General features: G+C 45.1%; 1 protein-coding gene across 7 annotated transcripts in view; it reads right to left on the reverse strand.

Moving 5' to 3' along the window:
- CELF2 (CUGBP Elav-like family member 2) overlaps positions 1–18685 on the reverse strand; it is a 496281-nt gene that overhangs the window by 30723 nt on the left and 446873 nt on the right. For all 7 annotated transcript variants that reach the window (XM_054593851.1, XM_054593805.1, XM_054593841.1 and 4 more), the window contains one exon: positions 12728–12862. In XM_054593851.1, coding sequence (XP_054449826.1) covers positions 12728–12862 — 135 coding nt within the window. The remainder of the gene's footprint in view (positions 1–12727; positions 12863–18685) is intronic.

Genomic DNA, 18685 nt, shown 5'->3' on the forward strand with positions numbered 1-18685 from the left:
GGTAGAAAGTTATGATTCCATCTTCTATATAGGAAAACCCCACCAGGAGACAAGCTTATTAAAGAGCAGGAGTTCTGCCTTATTTTCCATAGCCTACAAGAATGACTGACACACTGTGGGCACTAAATAAATGCCTGCTGAGGGAATAGATAACAATTCTACTGGAGACTCCATGTCTAGCTTCTCTGAGGGCAAGGCCCGTCGGTGGGCCTGAAGGAGCTGGACGAAGGGGATCCCACTGCACCTCACAGCCTCACAGACGGCTCCTCATGACACAGCCAAACATGTGGGGCTCAGGAACGGCTCATCAAACCATTCCCTTCTGCTTATATGCCAGAGAAAGAGGGGATATTTTTAAATATGGAATCAATGAAGCTAGTAGCTTTGCCTTGTCACCAGGACGGGAGCAGAGACACCCCGCCTTCTGCGGACATAACTCACGCAGGAGGGACCGGGCATGCACAGGGCCGAGCCGAAGACCAGCCCGATAACCTCATCCTCCCTTTCACTTTACCTGGAATTGGGACACACAAAGGAAACACCAGGTGCCTCCTCATTCGTTGTAAAAGGTGGGGCGGTGAACGAGATCCCCACTTTGGGGCCAGGTTGACTGCTGATGTAGGGAAACTCAGCTATTTCCCCATCCTTTCACAGATTCCAGATCCGCAAAGGAGAGTAGAAAAATGGCCATCTGGGGCTGGTCAGCCTTTCACATTTACCACTTTTCCACATAAATCTTTCTTCCTACAAGGAGGAATGTTGCCCTTTCCTCCTTGTCTTTTATTGCAGGTCATGTCTAGCAGTAAGTCCAACCCAGAAATGACTATGCTTTCTAGGAATTAAGTGCATTAATTTTCTCATGTTAACCCTCTTCCCACTTTCCCGGGACAGCAAGAGATTTTTTTTTTTTTAAAGTGACAATGAAACAACATTAACGGAGACAGCAAGAATCTGCCTTTAGTGCATTCACTAAAAACTTTCCAAAGAACAATTACATGGTGAAAGCATAGTGGCTTTGTGGTTTAGGAAATAGAATAGTTGTAAACACAGAAAATTGCCTGCTCCAACCAAGCAGACTTCAGAACACCGGAGCCTGTGGTTGTGTTCTGCTGCAAACAAGCTTGGATGCTGGAGTCCGACAGTGCACCGAAGACTGTGAGGACGTAGAATAATTAAGCAGTGACACAGGCACTATCATTATTAGCTAATCACAGCCGTAGGGCATTAACAAAAGACAGAGTGTCTCTTCTCCCATGCAGTCTAATTATTCCACAATAACTATACCTCTCATTTTAATTCATTCTCTAAAAGATATTTTGGGGGGGGGGGTGGTGGGTGGGAAAGGGAGGTTCTTTGTATCAGAGAATGGTATTCATAGGTTCTGATCTTACTACCTGAGTCTCTGTAACAGGCCTATCTTCTACCCCATGAACAACTGTATCACCTTTTTTTTTTTTTTTCATTATACCACTTCCAGCCCACAGGGAGACTGGTAAGCAGAGGTAACACAGGATCACACCATTCGTGGTCCTCTAGAAGATGGGTGAGGGGAAAACTCAGAATGTAAAGGTTAGATGAAGACAATTCCTTGTTTGGACTCTGAACTACTTTCAAGGCATTATTCTATGAGGCCACCATTTTGGAAGGTGAGAAAGTGCTACAGAAATGGATGTGGAGAGTATCATAGTCTTAATGTCGAAAGCAGTCCCACTGTTTTCTTCAGTTTAATTTTCATTTCCACAGGCTTATTGGAGCTCGCACTAGGTAATTGTTTCTACAACAGGAATCTACTTTATTAGTTGTCACTAAACCTGGGCACCTCATTAATTTACCTTATTTTTTGTATTCCCTGCTACTCGCTCCCCCTGCCACCAACCCCTGGTCCCATAAAAGGCAGACACTTAAAGAATTAAGAAATAATTTGAGCCACAAGTTTGCAAAAGTCAGCTTATATAAAAATTCAGTACATATAGAAGTAACATGAAGGCGACCAAGAAAAGAGCAAGTGAAACCTATTTTCTTTTCCAATGGTATTTTGTGTATAATTTACCAAAATAAATAAGAGTACAAACCTTCCTTTAGCTGACCTCAGATGTTTGTTTTTACAGGTGATCATGGACTCAGACTGAAAAAAATGTTAGTGATTTCTTCATGAGGGCGAGAACATGTAAGTTGAAAGATCCAGAAATATAACTCCGGTTCCTCAGGAGTTCCTGCCTTGAGTCTTTCACGATGTGGTAGAACCGCTTGATATCTCATCTGGATCATGAATGAGGCACTTGGACAGATTAATCGATGATTCCTTACAACTATAAAATTTGATGATTTGACCAGGCTCTGGACTCTGGAGAGAGCGAGGAGAACAAACTGCTGTGGAAAGCAAGTGTGTGTCTGTGGGAGTCACCGAAAACCTGGGTGAATCCTGGTCTTCACGTGTCCTAGAAAGGGGACAGTTTGTGCAGATGGATAATAGACTCCTTTCTAGGCGACAGATCTTGCTTTGGACAATATGAACCCCTGGTTGGCAAAGGGCCAGGAGACTGTCCAGCAAAGCTCTACATTTGAAAAACTGTGATCTGCAGGCACAGGCTAAAAGCCCGCTGGCATCCAGCAGGGCGGCGACCTCTGCTGCTGGCCCACCTCAGGGCACACAGTGCAGGTGACTGAAACAAAACCAAACAACTCTCTCCTGGCTTCTGGGCCTGACTGTAAGCGGTGATCGCTCCAAGGAAACCCTGCCTGGACATGGTATCTCACTCTATTTAATCTAATTGTGCCATTTTGTCTTTAGTAAGTAGGGTGTGTTGGTTCTATAACCTCAGGTCAAATTTCCTACTAGTGTGGGAAGTGCACTGCCAACTGGTTTAGCTGAGTCCGGAAGAAGAATTTACTCTCTGCATTTATATTCTACACTTGATCTTAGCCAAAAGGTGAGAAGCAATCTACATCTGCATTCTAATATTTTTAGGAAGGGTGGGGAGATATTTGTTTGCCAAAGGTAAGAAATTCAGAGAAAGATATCACTGGCTCTTATTCCACCTTTATTGTACTTTCCTGTTGTCCAGAGGAGAATTTTATATGACCCCCCAAATAATGACATCGTTTCCACATTATACTTAATGTTGTCATAAATAAAACCCAACAGTATGTATTATATATACTTATTAACCTTAATATTTCAATAAGAAAAATAAAAGCAAACAATTTCATTTTGCAACTAAGGAAACTAAATAAAGATGAAATAATTTGCTTCAAATCACAGTCTTTCAGCTCTTGCTTACGATGCCCACATCCTCCAGCAAGAAAATAAAATTGAAATTCCACTATTATGTTCTTTAGGTTAACGATTTTTTAAACCTCTGCCTGGGGCATGAACATTTTCTGGTTGTTTGTAGATATTTAAATTCTTGACCTATATGTGATGTAAATACCTTTGTGTCTTAAATTCTTTACACCCTCATCATTCCTGACCTCTTTCTGATCATGCCGCAGAGGCAAAGGCGTTCGTTCCCTCTTTGAAGGGCACGCCGTCATTTGCTCAGCCCTTATGAAGGGTTCATGACGTGTCACACACATTAGTATACGTGCACATTTGCTGGGGTCGGGGGGGGGGGATGCTGCAGAGGCAAGGCAAGGGGCTGCCGGCCAGGCCCTGTTCCACGGCAGAGTTTGATTCCATCCCTTTGACCTCCTCCTGCCGTAGTCCACCAATTTTCATCTCTCCTCAGCCTCTTCCTTTTCTCCTTTGTTCTGGCTTCTCTTCACCTTAGAAATATGTTTATATTTCCTCCGTCTTCAACTTTCTCCTCTTATTGACCCTGCTACTTTTACAGACTTTGGAAAAAAACACTAAATTCCATGAAAGTGCCATCTGTAAATATGTGATTCTCGCTTCCCGTCTCAGTGCCTACAGGACTGACATCTCCCCCACCGCCGGGGCACACTGGCCCCTCGTAGGGGTGAACGGACGACCGGAGCGCTCAGTTCAAACACAGTCGTCCCCCTTGTCTGTGAGGGGTACTTTCCAAGACGTCCAGTGGGTGCCTGATGAACCTGTATATACTATGTTTTTTCCTACATGTGCACTCTTTACGGCTTGTCACTGGCATATCCGAATTGCCAGTATCACTACTCTTGCACTTTGAGACCGCTGTTAGGTAAAATAAGGGTGGCTGGAACACAGGCACAGGGATCTCAGGGTAGTCGCTCTGGTAACTGAGATGGCCACTCAGGGACTAAAGGGTGGGGAGTGTCTGTAGCACAGAGATGCTGGATGAGGGGATGATTCGGGTCCCAGGCAGAACGGAGTGGGACAGCGTGAAATTTCATCTCACTCAGAATGGCGTGCAATTTAAACTTATGAGTTATTTCTGGACCTTTCCATTTAATATTTTCAGATTGAGGTTGACTGTGGGTAACTGAAACTGCAGATGAGAGGGGACCCCCGAACCTCTTCTCTGCTCTCACCTTTAGCTTACTGCTGCTCGAAGTTTCCCTGACACTGTGCTCCCTCAGCACCTCCGTTCCAGCAACTGTCCCCAGCCAGACTGCAGACTCAGTCCTCTTCTCTGCTCGCTTTGATGATCCCAGCTTAACGATCTCACCCAGCCCCTAAGTCAACTGGGTCTGCTTCACCTCTGCAGTTCATTCTCAATCCGCTATTTTACTAATAGCTCCGACCTTTGTGATAAACGCGAGGGTCAGATATCCAACTGCTTGCTGTTCACGTGTGCTTCAGCCCAAAATGTGCAAAATCAAACCAGCTTCTACTATAAACCTTTTCTTCACACTCCCTTCTCTCTACTAATGAAAACACTGTGCCACTGGTCCTGCAAACTAAAGATGCTCTGTCTTCTTCAACTCCTGCTTCCTCTTGTTCTCCCCCATCTCCATTTGGTACCAGAGTCCCATCCCTGACATCTTGTGCTCAAGGTCCTGGAGCCGCCCCTGGCTGCCTATGAGAGTGCGCTCCCGCGCCCTGGCCACGGCTTTCAGAGGCTGCGATTTTCCATAAAGCTCATCCTTGTGAAAAGTGAGATGGATTTCCATTTGCCAACTAAATTCTTTTTCTGCACTTTTTTCATCTTTGACACATTTGCTATATCTTCCATCCCATCTCTACCTTTCAAGAGCCTGCCTCATCCTAAAATTTTGGCTCCAATGTCAGCCTTTCTATTAAAAATGTCCCCCATTTCCTGAAGATGCACTCTCTTTCCTCTCGCTGATACCTTGTACCTCATCTGACTCTCCACCCTCCAACTGGACTGCCCAGGTTCATGCGATTTGCTTATTTTTTTGTACGTGGCCACTGCATCAAGTTTATAGAAATTCATGGGATTAAACCACAAACGAATGAAACATTTCTATTTGGTTGCTTTCGAGTCTTCATACATGGGCCTCCGATCATGCACCTTTAGGGAGTTGTGACTAGAATCAAGTTTTGTTGCTTTTCTCATCTAAAATGCACTTAAGCAATGAACAGATGCTTTGTATCAGTGTGAGTGGTGATAAATGGTTAATCAAGACAGCCCCACAGATAATTTAGTGGGACAAAATGCTGGGCGGTTGTGCTGTACAGAAGGCACACCCCTGAGCCCGTGCACACATCACGAGGGCATCTGGCCTGGCTCTGCCACGCCGTGCAGGGCGAGATTTACAGTGAATCACTCACAGACCCCAGAGCCACTAAGTGCACACACATGCAGAATCAGAGCCAATATCTAAACATACTAAAAAGTGCACCCAAAACAAAGTAAGAACAAAGCATGAGTGACGGTCCTCTGAACATGTGACAGGGACTGTCCTCCCACGGGGCATGGGACAGCAAGCAGGGCTCAGGGCACAGGTGGAATCGGCTAGCAGAAATCCGACTGCGGGCTCTGCAGTGAAATGACAAACCATAAATATCCCCCCGCCCCCCACCTTCGGTGGGACAGCTTTATTTAGCTTTCAATTAGTTCAGGGCTATTAAGAGACTCTGGGTCAGGGCCATCTCATCGCCTGTGGGCGGCCCATCCACTGCGCAAAGCCATTCTGAGGGAGGAGGCTGGGGACCCTCTGGCAGGTCAGGGCACCAGAATGCATCAGAGAATCAGCTGCTTTTCCATTTGCACTGAGATGTCACATTTTCTTGATAAGAGAAATTTAAAGGTAATTCCACATCAAAATGCCCAGCCCATGAAAGGGTTGTCAAAAACTCCTCTGGTTAGGAGATGTTTGCATGTTTTTTTGTTTTTGTTTTTAAACCGGAAGCATGATGATCAATACTGAATAAGAACCATTTACTAGAAAGGTGGACCACTGCCAATTATTTTTTTCAAAAATATGTTTTAAATGCCTAAGAACTTCTGAAATATTTGATTTTCATGAAATGCTTTTCTTGCGGAGCCGCAGAGCAGAGTGCAGGTGCACTTCCTTGCCTTTTCCTGGTCCTGTGACTGACCAGACCCGCCCCGCTGGCTGACACTGACCCTGAGAGCTCCCTGCTGCATGAAACGTCTAAAAAATGGCACAGTTTATAGAGGAGGAAGAATGCAGAGAAAGAAGGTTCCCTCCTCTCCCTGCTGTGGTCAGATTTGCAACATTTTAGCATAAAGTATATAAAAATATCGGTTATGAAGTTTTTTCAAAGGGTGCAGAAGTTATAGTCTATGCTTAAAAGCTAATCAAGTCATTTACTACAGTGGGAATTTAGCAAAATAATGGTTTTTAAAAAGCTAATGCTAGAATATAATCTACGGAAGGACAGGGATTTTTGTCAGCTTTGTTCCCTGAAATGTTTTGAACATCTTAGAATAGTCCCAGGTACATAGTAGATGCTCAACAAATATTGTTGAAGGAATGCAAAATATATTAGGAAACTATAGTCACTATAGTGACATTTTATTTATGGAACATTTTATATAATGTCAAACCTCCATTAACACTGATGAAAACAAAGTGAGTCCCATAATGTCAAGAACAAGAACAAGTTATTGCAACAATGTGGAAATGTTCTAAAAAAAAAGAAGCAAAAAATGTGGGAACTTTCAGGAAATGAGCAAAAGAATGGGCTGTCAGTTCTCTTTCAGTAGCAGTAAGGGCGTAAAGCTGTTTAACTGATTTGACCTGACAAATAAATAGCTAATTTTAACAACTGTCTACCCTCTGCCTGACTGAAACACTTAATCATCTGGCTAGTGGAGGAGAAAACTGACCGCTTTGAGATTTAGTTCTTTTCCTTGATAATCAGCAATGAAACAAGAGGGGCCTAAGGAGGAAAATGGGAGGTTAAGCATAACTGGCCCCTGAATTAATAGAATGCTAACGTGTAGTGTAAGTAGCAAATAACCTCTGAAAAGTTAAACGAGGTGTTGCTTTATCTCACCAGGGTAGGTGCGCCAAGGACCACATGGAGTCAGTGAAGCTCACACGGTTAAGGAGCGCTTTTTGGGGATGAGTTTTCAAAAGCCCACACACAAGTAGATGATTCTTTTCAAAATAAAATGCCTTTATTTGATATGAGACCCTTCTTTACCTCGTATCATGACATCAGAACATTTTGAAAGCCAATCTTCATAAAATTATTGAAATAAAAAAACTGCTCTACGTGACTTTGTTCTAATGTCAATTACTATTGATTCATTCTTCAGGCACCAGTCAGGCCTGAATCTTCCCCTGTGAAGTGCCGTGTTTTTAGATTCCTCTGGAACCAACTCAGGGGTTGCCAGGTGGGTCACCGACCCTGTCAAGGGGCACCATCACAGCCTAGGGGCTCCTTCTCAGAGATGCGGCCTGGACTAGAATGAATAAAGGTTTTTAAAACATTTATCTTAGAACACCTTTACTTTGCTACTGTTGTTAATTGAGTTAACCAACATTTGAGTGCCTGGGGGTGAGGTGGGCTTCCAAATGCAAGGGGGATTACAGGTAAATAAACTGTTCCTGTTTTGAAAGAACTGACCGTTCTCTCCAGAGGGTGAGAGACAGGCGGTGCTCAAACACCTACTCCGCGATGGAAAGGGGTGAAGTGCACTGGCAGGAGCACGAAGAACATCCATCCGTAGCGGGGAAGGGGCAGAACGCCTCCCCCTGCCCCACACTTCAGCCTCCCCTCTGTCTCTGTCCTCGCGGAGCTCCTAATACAGCTGCTTATGAAGGAGACTGCATTTGACTCAGGTTTAGAATTAGTTAAGGGTTTGTTAGAAATACCTGTTTATTATGAAGCACTTGCTCTGCACAGAAGCAGAAGGGTTGAAAACATGGGCTACGTCAGCCTACGGACCCCACTGGTTCACGTGATGTGAGCCCTGGAACACCACACGTGCAGGCACAGGTAGGGGGACGGAAGCTTCTGTAACACTGAAAGGTCTGGGGATAGCTCCTTGTGTCCTCCTGCTCATTCGGCCACTCAGCCGGCTGCTTTTCTCCCCCACTGCCCTGACAAGGGTGTGTGGCCCTGAAGGCGGCCACGCCCTGGTCCTTCTTACGGGAGAGGTACGGGGAGGGGGCGGGGGCGGGGGGGGGGGGCCTGACTCACGCGAAGACACCTCCATCCTCTGTTAACCTCAAACAGTCCGCAGGGCAGCGGCACCATTTCCCCGGGGGCTGGCTGTGCTGTGCCTGTCACAGCCTGGGGAGGCGGGGAACATCTGGGAGATGGGGAACAATATTGCCTAGCATTTCAAGTGAAAACTATTTGAAAAGTCAATGGTGGGAATGGAAAAATGCTTTCTTAGCATTTTAAAATGCTTTACGCTATCAAAAGAAATTATCTATTATCCTGAAATGTGTACTTGATTGAGTGCACTTACAGAAGCATTTGGAGAATTTTAAAACATCTTTTTGTTTTTTAAAGAAAGGAAATAGAAGGTCAGTGGAATAATGTGGTACAGGAACGCAATATTGTATCTTAGACAGAAAATGCCAAAGAAATGTTCCTATGTGGCAATAACAATGCTCTCTCCTAAGTTCTCAGAATTACCAAGCAAACACAACACATCTACAAGCTGGGTGGAAGACAAATACTACCTTTCTTTAAGACCTAGCTGCATGCCTTAGAGACAATTGGCCCCTTTATATCAATACAGAGACACGTTCCTCAAAACAGGTTCAAAACTCGGTACGAAGAAATGACCCAAGAATTAATTAACTAAATAGATGACTGAGGTAAACAAAGGGAGAATTATCACATCAAAATAAAAGACAAGAAACATGATTAAATTAGGTTTCAAAAGACCTGGGAGAAACTTATAAAAGGCATATATGCATTCACCTGGTTTTTATTCTTTCATGATTTAATTTCTAATTTTATTCACTACCATCTGATAATTGCATGAAACACTTATTCTAACCATGGGCAATTTAGACCATTTTAATTTTTATTTCAAGGCCATGAGACAAAGGAACCTATTTATTGCCAGAGGGGATATATATATTTTTTTAAACAAAAATTAAAGCTTAATCTTTCATGTTTTAAAGCATAGACGGTTTAAAATCATTTATAATAATGCTGTAGGGAGGCTGTTCCTGGGCATGCAAAATTGAAATGATAAATTTACAATTATTAAAAGAATTAATAGTTTAGGGGTTTGAATTGTCCCTTTCCTTTCTGGGTAGATTTGTCTGACGCATTAAGAGACAGCATTAAAAACAAGGTAAAACCAAGCCTTTGCAGGAGTGATGCATTTCACAGTTTGACTGGGTTGTTAATGGAACAATAAACCCAGCTTTTTATTATTTAAAAATAATAAGCAAAGGCACTGGCCTTGGGAACTGCTTTCTCCCTGCCTGCCCCCCCCCCCCAGCCCTGCCCCCGAAATGGCTCTGATGAAGTGGAGAGTCATGCATTCTACTAACCACATTTTCTGTGACTTTGAAAGAGTCCCTGATGGAAATTAGACAAATAATTTACTTTCACTTAAACGCCAGATTTTTTAGTTATACTTAAGAAATATAATTGAAATGTAGATTTAAATCGTTTCTGCAGCTACACTTCAGGATTCTAATGAAATACTTTCAGCTATTATGCAAAGTATTCCTCAACAGAGAAGAGAAAGCCACTCTCAATGATACCTCAGTGAGCGAAATCTACAGAGGAGCAGACACAGCTTTAAGAGCAAAGGGAAGGACACCTTGCTAGTGGTGGGTTGTACCGAGAGCAGGAAGGATGGGGATGATCTCAGGACACACTGTCCCTTTCATTATGGCCCCAGGAAAAAACTGAAAATGGTCAAATATGTCTCAGGTTCTTTAAATACTTTGGCCCCCTTCCTAGGCTGTCTAAGTACACTGCATTTTGAGATGGTTATGACATATCTGTGGCTCCTGACCACACTGGAGGGAAGGGCTGTGGACCCACAGTGTGGACCTCACCTCTCGCCCTCTCAGCACCAGAGACGCCTTCCTTGCTAGTCTGGGATCACGCCAAGCCCCCTCCTGCCTTGCAGACTTTACGTTTGCTCTGTCCGCTGCCTGAACGGCCCTTTCCCTAGATAGCAACATTGCTTCCTCCCCTTGATTCAGGTTTCTGCTCCAATGTCACCTTTTCAGAGAGAAAGCGGCCTTCAACCCCCTTTGCTCTCTCCACCTTCCTGCCCAGTGTCTCGTCACAGCGTTTGTCCGTCACGTACAGGGCACAACCTTGTCTGCTGCTTGTCCAAGTTACCCTGACAGACTGGAAGGCTGCGGGGCAGAAGGGACCGGGCCGTCCTTTGTGTTCACGGCTCTGTCCCCGCTGCCAGGGCAGCGCCGACCACGGTACCAGCACTTAAGGAGCACCGCCGGTCAGCTCACAGCCGCTTTTGCACTTGGCTGCTTAAACTGGCAAGTCCTCTTTTAAAGAAGAATGAAATGTTCAAATATTAATTTTGATTCCCTGGAACTACAGCACATTCCAGCACAAATGTCACGACAGAAGAATATATTTTAATATTCTTCTTTAATAAGTGAAATGAACCCTCACAAGCAAACATCAGGCCCTGTACCCTTAACACAACTGTCAGAATAGTGGAATAATTTTAATGTAACTATAGTATTAAGTATGTCAAAGTTATATTTAAGGACTGATGATCCAAACTGTGGGCTATATGGATCCTTGCCATATAAGGAAGAGAGTTTTTGTAAGAATAAGAGTTTTCTTTTTTTCTACCTGTTAACAATGAAAAATTAGAAAAATTTACTTTAGACAAAAAAGGTAATACTGCTTTCTCTTAAAAAAAGAGAGCAAATCCTCTTCATTTTTATATAAACGAGTGTTCAGATTTTGAGGGAATTTTAGTTTTCCTCCTCCAAATAATATATAGTTAAAAATATCAGCTTCTGATTAAAGATACAATAAAATGTGTGGTGTTTTAATGTAATAATATCATAGCCTTCATGGGGAGGTAAAAGTGCTTACTTGAAAAAATACTTTTCAATCTGATTTATAAAACAGATATATCAGAGAGGTTAATTTTTAAATTTGTTTTTAAGATAAATCACTACTATTTTTATAAGGGGGGATTTATTGTGTCAAAATGTTTATTTCTTAAAAGGGTAACTATAGGGTTTGTTTAAATAACGATTGCATTATATATTGCATTAGTACTATAACTTGTTGAAATCACAAAAGTTGTTTTTGTAGGAATACCATTTATTGCACAAGTAATGGTACATTTCTGAAGACATTTTAGAGAATGAAGTCAATGCCTATATGGGCTTTTGCTATGAGATTACTGTACATTAAGGATAAATCCCCCAGCTTTTCCTAAAAAATCTCCTAGATTTCTCCCTCAAAACTATACTCAAAGGGAAATGTATATATTAGATCCACAATGTTTTATAAACAGACCCAGGGCTATAGCCTTTAAACCTGCCAACGGGCTTCACTGCTCCCTAATGTCAAAAGCCTCAGGAAAGCCGGTCTGTGGTGCGCTGTAGCTTTCATTTTCTATTTTTCTGAAAGAAAACCTTGCACTATTACATAAAAGTCTTTTCAACACTTAGCTAATCTTTTTGGCATAGCCAATAGAGGGTCACGAGGTTTCAGAGTTGGAGAAAACTTGGAGACTGTCCAGGCCGACTCCTCCACGCACCAGAGGAGGAGGCGAGATCATTTATCAAGGTCTAGAAAATTCAGGAAGAAAGAGAAGCCAGAGAAACATTTCTTAACAAACAAATCATGGTATCCAAGCAACCACATTATGTCTGGCTTGTATGAAAGAAAAATGGCATCTGCTTTTGAATAAGGCAACAAAATTTCTGAGGAAAACGACTTCAAATGACATAGTCCAGAACATGACCATAAACAAACAACAAAGATAGTCCCTTTAGACTGTGGATTTTAAAATAAAATGTGAAGAATGGTAAGGGTGTAAAATCACACTGGAATGATTAGGGATTTTGAGATTTAACAGAGAATTCTTAAATTGCCAAAAAAAAAAAAAAAAAAGAAGAAGAAGAAGAAGAAGAAGAAGAAGAAGAAAGCATGACTAAGAGATAGAGGCTCTTCATAATGGTGAAGACTTAATGAGGATTGAATGGACAACATATTTTTGAAACAAAATAAATGTGAGAGAATCACAAGCATGGTGGATTCTCCCAGAGAAAACATTTTTTTTCATTGGAAAATAAAACACATGCAAGTTGAAAGTCTGGTTCTTTAAAAATAATTAGTGACACAAGTTAAGCCCGATGCCCAGTCAGATACCCTGCACCTGGCACCCAGGCGTGTGCAGACCTGGGCGTCTTTTTCTCCGCGTCCCCTTACCAGGGCTGGTGAGGGCTCCCAGGGCGCTGCTCGTGGTGGACAGAGGGTTTGCATTGGTGGTGGTGGCTGAGGTCTGCGCCGCGGCTGCAGCTGCCGCCAGGGTGGCCAGATTCTGTAACTGTAAAGCATTCATGCCTGTGAAAGGAAGAGAAAGGTGGCAGCTTTAGCAACAGGCCCACTTTGCCAGGCAGGTGATGGCACTAGAGGCCCGGGGCACTAAGCCCCGCGATGCATGCCTTGGTGACTCGTGTGCCCCCTAACTTCTTAGCAGTCACCTCACTGTGGTGCTGCTGCTCCTAACCCAGGACACCCTTCCCAGCTGCATCAGCTGGAAAAGAAAGTGGAGACTTCCATGATTCCCAGCTGGGCCTTCCGCCATGATGCTGTCAAGAAACAGTACGGTCTGGGCTTGGGTAGGGGTGGGAAGGGTTTAGGGGTAAACTCTCAGTGTTTACCCCTAAGCTCGACAGATGCTCGTGGAAGGTGTTTGACAGAAATAGGCAGTTTATTGGTGAAAAGTTCTGCCTTCAAAGTGGAACTGATAGGTCTTCCTGGATCTGCTACTTTACCTGTTGTGTGACTCTGGGAAAATTACTTAACCTCTCTGGTTTCCTGTTCAGTGAGTGATAATTGGAATTGTCTCTTACCTCAAAGGGTTATTGTGCAGATTAAGTAGACAAATGCAAATTACTTAGCATAGTGACTAGCACAATGTAAGCACCCAATAAATGTCAGTGACGATTGCTGTTGTTATTGTCAGTGAACTCTCTTCAGACTCATTTTACATGTGGCCATGCCTGGCGTGGGGCTCGGGATCTGGAGTCTTTGTCATAAGCATTTTTGGTATCTTTTTTCCTCTTCTATTGCTCAATTCACATGTTCTCTGAACATTCAAAGTCTTTCTCCATGATTCACTTCACACTAATGCACATTTGAGAAGCAGGGAACAATGGCTCTCTCCTATACAGAGGAATTCTCTATAGAAAGATACTGGAGTTAAGTAATCAGCTTAATTTTGCCTTCTCTTCATGTCTCAAATACAGACACTTAATAAATGGCTATTGAGCAAATTTAATCTGCTCTGGAGTAGCTAATGATGGCTTCCATATGTATTGGGGAAGGGGCGCAGATCGAAGGGTGGGAGAACGTTCTAGCAACATATACCTGCGAAGGCCCCATGCCACAGTCGTGGGGCCCTCAGCCTCAGCACGGCTTGGAGCACGGCTCCCTGACCCCGCTCGTCTGTCCTGAACCCCTCCCTCTAGCAGAGTTTCTTTCTACTCAGAAAAGAGTTCTTGGTGTCTTTGCCGCAAAATGCGTTTTCCTTTTCCTCAAAATGATACCCTATCTTCTTCCAGGAGACGTCCAGCTCTCTTGGCTTGGGGTGAAATTCAAACACCTGTTTTCCAAAACCCACTTAGTTTCCAGGGGTCCCCAGGAGCAAGACAGCAGAATTTGTGGAATCCTGTGAGTTTAACCCCACTTTCTCAAGCACAGGCAACTGGGGACAAAGCTCTTGAGGGTTGTATTGATGAGAATGCGAGAGCTGAGAAAGCGCTGCTCTTGTTTCCCAGGCTGACCTGAGGAAACGGAACTGGGGGAAACGCAGGAGCTGCCTGGCTTCAGTGCAGACCCACCTGGGCCCAGCGAGGGGCCGAGGCCGACTCCTGAAAGCTGCCTGAATGCGCTTCACACCTGAGTGTGACGTGAGTGCGGGCTTTGAGTCATGTTGCCAGGAGCAAGGAACATGGATACTGACCCATATATTCCCTCTTGGCCGTCTAGTGACAAATGTTCCCTCTAATGTTTTAATGATATAAACCAGACGACCAGACTACATTACCCACAGCTGGCTGCACAGACAAGTGGAGAGTTTAGCACTGAAAGTAAAACCCACAATGCACATCTGGCACTGATTAATGACACGAAAAGCCACTCTCCCAGGACCAGCCCACCGGCCCTCGTCAGGGACATTTCCTCTGACCTGGGCCGGGGGGTAGCCACGGTGCCCTGATGGCAGAGTCCCAGAGTTGGAGGGAGACTGGCCCCCGCACTTGGGGCAGAGGCTCAAGTCAGAGGCCACGGAGCCTATGGTGGCGGAGCTTCCTGGCTGGGGTGGCAATCCAGCCACAGCTCACACCCCCCTCAGAGGAAGACTGGGAGTTTGCATTTAACACATGCATTTTGTGTGCTACCTGCAAACTCCCTCATCTCCTTGTTTCTAACGCTGGGGTCATTCATGAATTGTATTCCACTTTGACGCTATTTTTGTTTATTCCTTAACTTTACACCTGGATACTCAGTTCCATGAGAACAAAGATGTTGTCTTATTCATCATCAAGTCCACCTACACACTCTCTCTCTCTCTCTTTCTGCTGTCTACATAAGAAGTGATGGGTGAATCCATGAAGGATGAATGGAGAGAATAATAAATAGTGTGAAATTTTCATAAATTTCTCAAAGAGTACTATCCATAGACCCAACCAAGTTTTTGGTTTTCTCCATGTTTTGCCAGCTCTTTAGTATTTGTAACATGTCAAGTATTGACTGTTACCCTCTATCATTAGTTAACCATTCTACAAATATTTATTAGAACTGTATGTATTCCTCATCACACCCACCAATACCCATTACAGGTCCTGGAGCCTGGCCAACAACACTCAGATTCTCTCCCCCAGTGCCCTTTCTGCTCAGAAACGCCAGCTGAGCCCCGCGTGCCCCCCTCAGCGTCCCCTCTGCCCCTCCCCTCCCACACTCCATCCTGAGCATGCCACCCTGTTCAGCCTTTCCCTGCCTCCAGCTAGAAGGGCCAGGCAGGGGGATCTTGGCTCTGGAACACCGCATGGGGGCCAAGGGGGCACTCTGTTCAACAATCGCACTGCAAGAAACAAACAAAACAGGGGCCAAAGGAAGCAGGGGTGATGAGTGGAAAGGAGAGGCCACTGTGAGTCCTAACACTAGAGGAATCTGGGGGAAAAGGAAGAGAGGGTTAGGTGGAGAGAATCAGCAGGGAACAGGGCCTGTATTTGCCTGCCCCTCTATGTATCTGTCCGCCTGTCCATCTGTCTGTCTACCCACTCACCCATCCATCTGTCCATTCATCCATCCATCCATCCACCTATCTGTCTGTTACTGAGTGGCCACGATGGGCCAGATCCTGGGTACCACGCTGAGAATTAAGCAGAAAACAAGACAGTCCCGCCCCCAAAGAGGTTGTTGTATATTGGAGCAGAGAGAAGCCAGGAGCTGGGGAATAATCTTCTATCAGTTTCTAGAAACAGGTCCAGACTCAGAAACTCTTTGTCACTAGTCTCTGGTTTGATGGCATGAGACAGGAGCACAGGAAAACTGAACTGGGGTGGGGGTGCATCCCAGTGGAGGATCACACCTGTCCTTCTATCCCTGTCATCTCGGCGGGCTTGTGGGCAGACCCTGGCAGAGTGCACAGTGCTCCCTTCCCACTCATTCCAGACAGAAGTGCTCAGTACACTAGAGGTGGGCAGGGCAGCTTCCCAGCCCCTTATTCTGGGTGGGGGCCCCATTCCCAGCCCTGATACCTGCCCCCCGCACCTCTGTTCTGCTTTTCTCAACGCAGAGGCATCTCTTCTTTACTCTGTCCTGTGTTCCTGGGGCCTGGAATGCCCAGCCTTCTCTGCTGGTGACAATGTGACAACAAGCACCATTTCCTGGAGGCAGCACGGCTGGTCAAGAAGAGTGCAGGCCCCGTTCTCAGACACCTGGGTTTCGATCTGGCTCTGCCTCACCTCCCGCCAGCCTACCTCACCCTGAGAGAATGTGCTCAACTCTCGGTGCCTTGGACTCCTCAGCGGCAAAGTGGACACGAAACAGAACCCACCCTGCCAACAGTACTGATGTCTTGGTTCTTCCTGCTCCCACCACCAGGGAGCCGTCACCCAAAGTGTGGCCATCCCACCTAGGAAGGAGGCCTGGGGGCCATGCAATTTCCAGAAAAGGCATCTGTCCCACATCAGGAAGTGGCCCGGGAAGCTCCATGTGGATGGGCTTGCAGTGTCACCCTCTGCCTCCTCAGCTGCCCCAGGCTCTTCTGGCCTCCCGACGCATCGCCGTCTCTTCAGACCTCAGTGGGCTGCGGCTGCAGACGGCCTGCTCCCGGCTGGAACGAGGTCTCCCTTCCTTTACCTCTGCTCTGGGCCAACACTGGCGTCCCAGAGGTCATTAACAGGGGTTTCTGCTTCCGAGCACTTCGAATTCACATTTCTGGTTCGCTTCTTTTTTCCTTTTGGGGTGTTTGAGTGCACTCTCTCTCAGCTCCTTGCCCAGGCGCCTCCTGGTTCTCCGCCCACCAGGCCCCCTTTCCCTTTCTCGGCTGCTCCCACACAAAGATCCGGAAAGGGCACCAGACGGATAGCAGGGGGCCTCACAGGGAGAGCTGGGTCTGGTGTGCACACGGCTCTTTTCGAAGAAGAGAAACCACCCCTTTGAACCGTATGCAGAATTCTGCTCGGATGGGCATCCCTCAAAACAGGGGTGATAATCTGGGTGACTGGAAATACAAAACATTTAAATAGGTTTTATGAAACCCAATAGTGTGCCAAGATCAAGATGGCAGGAAAAAAAAAAAAGTTGGGAATACAGGGATTCCACATTTCATTCATTACTTCGGAAAAGAGGGTCCTTCTCCAAACGAAGAAATGATGTGGAAAACAGATGTGCAATATGCCTACTTGAAACTTAAGATTTAAAAAAAATTATTTATAAGGAGAAGGGCATGAAAATTTAATTTAATGTTCACCCTAGGTAATTTTGTGTCTTATTGTTCATAGCAATTACCATAAATCTGCATATCAATAAGCGAGAACAGATGTCAGTTGTTACAAGTGCTTGCCAATCAGGTCTGTTAGAAAGTGACAGATGGGTGGTTATAAAACGTTCTCATAAGGCCCATTAGCACATTCGCAGGAAGTGTCTGTGGTGCGAGGGTGGGAGCCAGTCCTTGGGAAGCACAGGAATCCGTGTGGGTCCAGGATGCACACCTCACACCTCGGGAGGGTCTCCAATGCCGGCTTCTCAGCCTCCAGTGCAGTTTTTTAAATACCTTCCATCTTCCCACTTACCACAGATATTCTAAGACAGTCTTCTGCGGGAATGCATCTCAAACTGATGAAAGCATCGCTGTGTTGTTGGAAGCCAATATTTACACTCTATACTTTTACTGTTACTTAAAAAATGTGGACTAGATATTCTGAAAGGGAATTACTAGCAGCTGTATCGAATATCAGAAGTAAAGTGAATGTTTTCTCTTGTTTATCAAAAGATACTCTTCTCTTCAGCCATTGCTTCATAATCTCTATACTTTCCTAATAATGATCCCTCGCCCTAGGAAAGACATGCCCCTAACAGAAAGCGAGCCACTCTTACATACTTCAAAGACTGTTCAAAATGAAGGGAGGCACTGTCTCAGAATTGCTTCCTTCTGGGCAGATTTGGGGCTGTTCCTGCATCATTACCTACAACGTGGACTCGTTTATTATTTGACCTGCTAAACCTCCTGGGCCGGCAAGGGACTGCAGCCTGTATATATGCACACATACCTGAATTTGCTGAGACACTGAGCCCTGCTGCACAGGCTTGGGGGCAAGAGAGCTTGGGTTTTAGGGTCAGGCTGAAGTGGATGTCAACTTGGGATCATCCACTTACCAGTGTAGTAACTTTGGGCAAGTTTCTTAACTAACCTCCCTAAGCCTCAGTTGTCCCGCCTGCAACACTGGGCACTCGGGGTCCCTGCCTCATAGAGCTGTTTGCTATTTGGGAATGCTGCATCCTCGTCCATATCATGCCCCTTACTGGGGCATTACTAATTTCACTTGTCATCCTTCAGTTTTTCCAGCTGTAATGTAATAACAAAGGGGTGGTTTTGTCCTTGGCTCGCTATGAGGATAAATGGCAGGGCTATTTCAGGGAGCTCTGTTAAAAACA

The sequence above is a fragment of the Pteronotus mesoamericanus genome, unplaced genomic scaffold (assembly GCF_021234165.1).
Source record: "Pteronotus mesoamericanus isolate MK-2021 breed Mesoamerican mustached bat unplaced genomic scaffold, CSHL_Meso_final contig_130, whole genome shotgun sequence".
NCBI lineage: Eukaryota > Metazoa > Chordata > Mammalia > Chiroptera > Mormoopidae > Pteronotus > Pteronotus mesoamericanus.